Source organism: Hyperoodon ampullatus (assembly GCF_949752795.1).
Source record: "Hyperoodon ampullatus genome assembly, chromosome: 14".
NCBI classification, from domain to species: Eukaryota; Metazoa; Chordata; class Mammalia; order Artiodactyla; family Ziphiidae; genus Hyperoodon; species Hyperoodon ampullatus.
This window is the reverse complement of record NC_136927.1, coordinates 60,358,347-60,361,494: the sequence shown is the minus strand read 5'-3', so window position 1 is coordinate 60,361,494 and position 3,148 is coordinate 60,358,347. Positions and strand designations below refer to the sequence as shown.

The following is a 3,148-nucleotide window of genomic DNA, read 5'->3' as shown; positions in this document are numbered from 1 at the left end:
AGTTGTAGGGTCGGAGCCAAGCGCTAAGCCTATTGGAGAGGGGAATCTCCATCCTCCCGCCTCACTGACCCAGACAAACACTGCACCCAGGCAGAAGAGAGGCAGGCTAGGTTTGGATGTCTTATAGACAATGCTGAACTGAGCGTAGGGATGGGGGCTATAGGGGCAGATGAATGCGTTCACTCCAATCTGGAAGGGCATTACGGGAAGCTCCAGACTCAACTCCACGATGGAGAGGTGTTTACACATCAAAAAGCTCTTCGTAATAGGCATTGGGGTCTTCCTGAGACCGAGTAACCACCTTGAACTGGCGCCGGAGAAAACCGCCATAGCGCTTCTGGTTGTCCCACTTGAGCTTGGGACGGATGCGTCGTAAGAATCCCCCATAGCGCTTGTACAGGTCCTCATGGCCCACCTTATCCCCATCCCCATCTCCAGCCGCCTCTGAGCTCCTTTTGGGGTATTTGCGCAAAAAGCCCCCGTAACGTTTGACCTGCTCCTTGGGGTCCTCCTCATCGGAATCCAGTGTTCCAGCCTCCATGGCACCATCGTTCGGCTGGGCACCCCCAATCAGCTCAGACTCTGCTTCCTCCCCCAACCTGCCAGAGAGACCCCTGAGTTTCTCTGCCAGGCTGCTGCTCAGATCATTCTCCTCTGCTGGGGTTCTGAGAAGGAAGCTGTTTTTCTCCAGCTCCTTCAAGGAGGGCTCCGTGTGCTTCGCCAGCTCACTATAGGGCTCTTCCAAAGCTGCCTTGCTCTCCAAGTCTCCCTTGCCATTAAGCCCAAGGGTGAAGGGAGTGAGGAAAGACAGAAGGCCCTGGCACCTCTCCCACTCCTCAGCGGGCTGCAGGGCGGCCTGGCATTCCAGGGAGCAAATCTGCAAAAGATCCCAAAAGACCACAGCAGTAATACCACCACCATAAAACTGTCAAACTACAAGCCCCTGCCCCAGAGAGTCCCCTGTCTGAGAAAATTAAAAAACCATTACTAAGCCCTGGGCTGCCCACTTTAATGCTCCCAGTGGTACATAGAGGTAGGTGACTTTGTGCTCATGTGGAGGATGAAGAAACAGACGTGGAGAGGTGAAACAGCTTCCCCAAGGGCACATGGCTACAGGTGACATTGGCAAAACTGGAAATAAGATCTTCCCATAGCACTCTGCTGTGCTCACCCATAATCATCCACTTCTGACTCCAGAGGGAATAGTTGGTTCTCCCAACCTTTCCTAGGTGTGAAGGATGCTGCAAACACTTTATGGAGACGGACAGAAGCAATGCAGAATGGTGGAAAGAACACATATGAGGGGATGTTTAAGGGTTCATCAAACCTAGAGGGATGATAGTATCTACTTCATAGCAGTGGGAGGAGTTAAACATGATGATGGTGATGATGATGAGGATGATGATGATGATGAAACAATGACCACAATGACAATACTAGACAGTACTGGAACTTGGACCCAGGTTCTAATGCCATGAGTCATCATGTTTAACCACTGGGTTCTTTTGAGATCATATATGGGCAGCACCTGGTGCACTGTATGCATCCTAGTAAAGAGTGGCTAGAATTGTATATTTAATACTTTGCATCCTCAGTTCATGGAATCACCCCCATTTTGCAGATGAGGAAATTAAGGCTCAGAGAGGGGGTTCCAGGGTCATGGAACTAGAAATTGGCAGAACCAAAGCTCACATTCTGTCCACCGCACCCTGGTACCTCTACTCTAGCTTGTCTGCTGTCATGGGAGAGGCACAGGGAGAAGTTTGACTCAAAGTAAAGCCAGCAAGGCCAGCCAAGAGATGCTAAAGCCCTAGGAGAGGAGTCAGGCTCGGATCCTGACAACCAGATCCTGGCATCTAGGGGTGGTGATAAGAGCTCCTTCCCTGCGAGTGACTAGATTTGGAGATGCCTATCAGCCTGGTGGTGAGAAGCTCTGAAAAGTTCATCTAGGGCTGCTGACTCCCAAAGTCAGCACCACCTCATAAATGACACTCCTTGTTACCAGGCAACAGGCTCCCTGGAAACCTGAGCTTCGGTCCCAAACCTGAGTGAACCCATGGTGGTAAGATCTGGGGTGGGGACAGGAGTCTGGAAAACAAAGTCCCTGGCACCCAGGCTGACCACGGCAGGACATGCCTTGCACAGGTGGGATGAGTCTATAGGACAGGCTCACAGCTGCCCAGGCCTGCTACCTTCCCTCTCTGGGCTCCACACACAGATGGTCCCTTCCATCTGTGGAAACTCACAGGAGTCCCTGAAACTCACCAGGGGGTTGATGGGTTTGGGCCCATCCTGCGTCTTCACAACACACAAGGAGCACCGGGACAGGCAGTCTGCTGTGGCGGAGGGGAGCGCAAGGAGGCAGGCAGCCAGCACCAGCCCCTGCCACGCCATTCTGTCTTGGCTCTTCCTGCTGGAGAGGGAGAAAGAGGAAATTAAATCTGTGATTGCCTACTCTGTGGGGTGTGTCCTGAGCCTGCAAAGCCAGCTCCTGCTGGCAGCGCTGCACTGCAAGGCAACCGTTCTTGTTCCAGTGGGACAGTCAAGACAACAGAGGTCCAGGGAGGAGCGGTGGGTACCCAAGGCCAACGGTCAAGGAAGGGAACTAACATGTGCTGAGTGCCTGCAATGTGCTAGGAGCTTTCTTACGTGTTCACATTCAATCTGCACAACAGCTCTTCATGTGGGTTGTGCTATTAGACAGATGGGAAAGTTGAGGCTCAGAGAGGGGAAGTGATTGCTCCCACAGCTAGGAAGTGGACAAAGATCTGTCAGGCATCAAAACCCACTCTGACCATGCACCCAGCCAGTAGACACGTGGCTATCTGCTCTTCTGTGTTCTCTGAGGCTTCCATCCCCTTCCCTTTTCCCCTGCTCCCCAAGATGTCCCCAGCTCAGTCCTTTCTGCTGTGGACCTTTCCCACCCCAGCACTTCTCCTTACCGCGGCCATAGCTCCACCTTCACCTGTCTCCATGCTGGCCCCCTGCCTCCAGCTCCTTCTCTGGTCCCTCCTGCCCACCTTGAAATGCCTTTCTCAGCATATCAATGCTGGGATCAGACCCATTGGGCTGGGTCAGGTCTGGCCCTTCTCCTAAATGTCAGGGACACCCTCAATTCCATCCCTACACCCAAGTCTTCAGCTCTGGG

The 3,148-nt window shown here is 53.0% G+C and overlaps 1 protein-coding gene across 1 annotated transcript; it reads right to left on the bottom strand.

Moving 5' to 3' along the window:
- Positions 1-241: 241 nt before the first annotated feature.
- PDYN (prodynorphin) lies at positions 242-2,394 on the bottom strand (the record flags this gene model as incomplete). The annotated part of the gene is made up of 2 exons (XM_079719309.1): positions 242-877; positions 2,266-2,394. 2 exons carry the CDS (start codon positions 2,392-2,394, stop codon positions 242-244), a joined length of 765 nt encoding a protein of 254 aa, XP_079575435.1.
- Between the last annotated feature and the right edge of the window lie 754 nt (positions 2,395-3,148).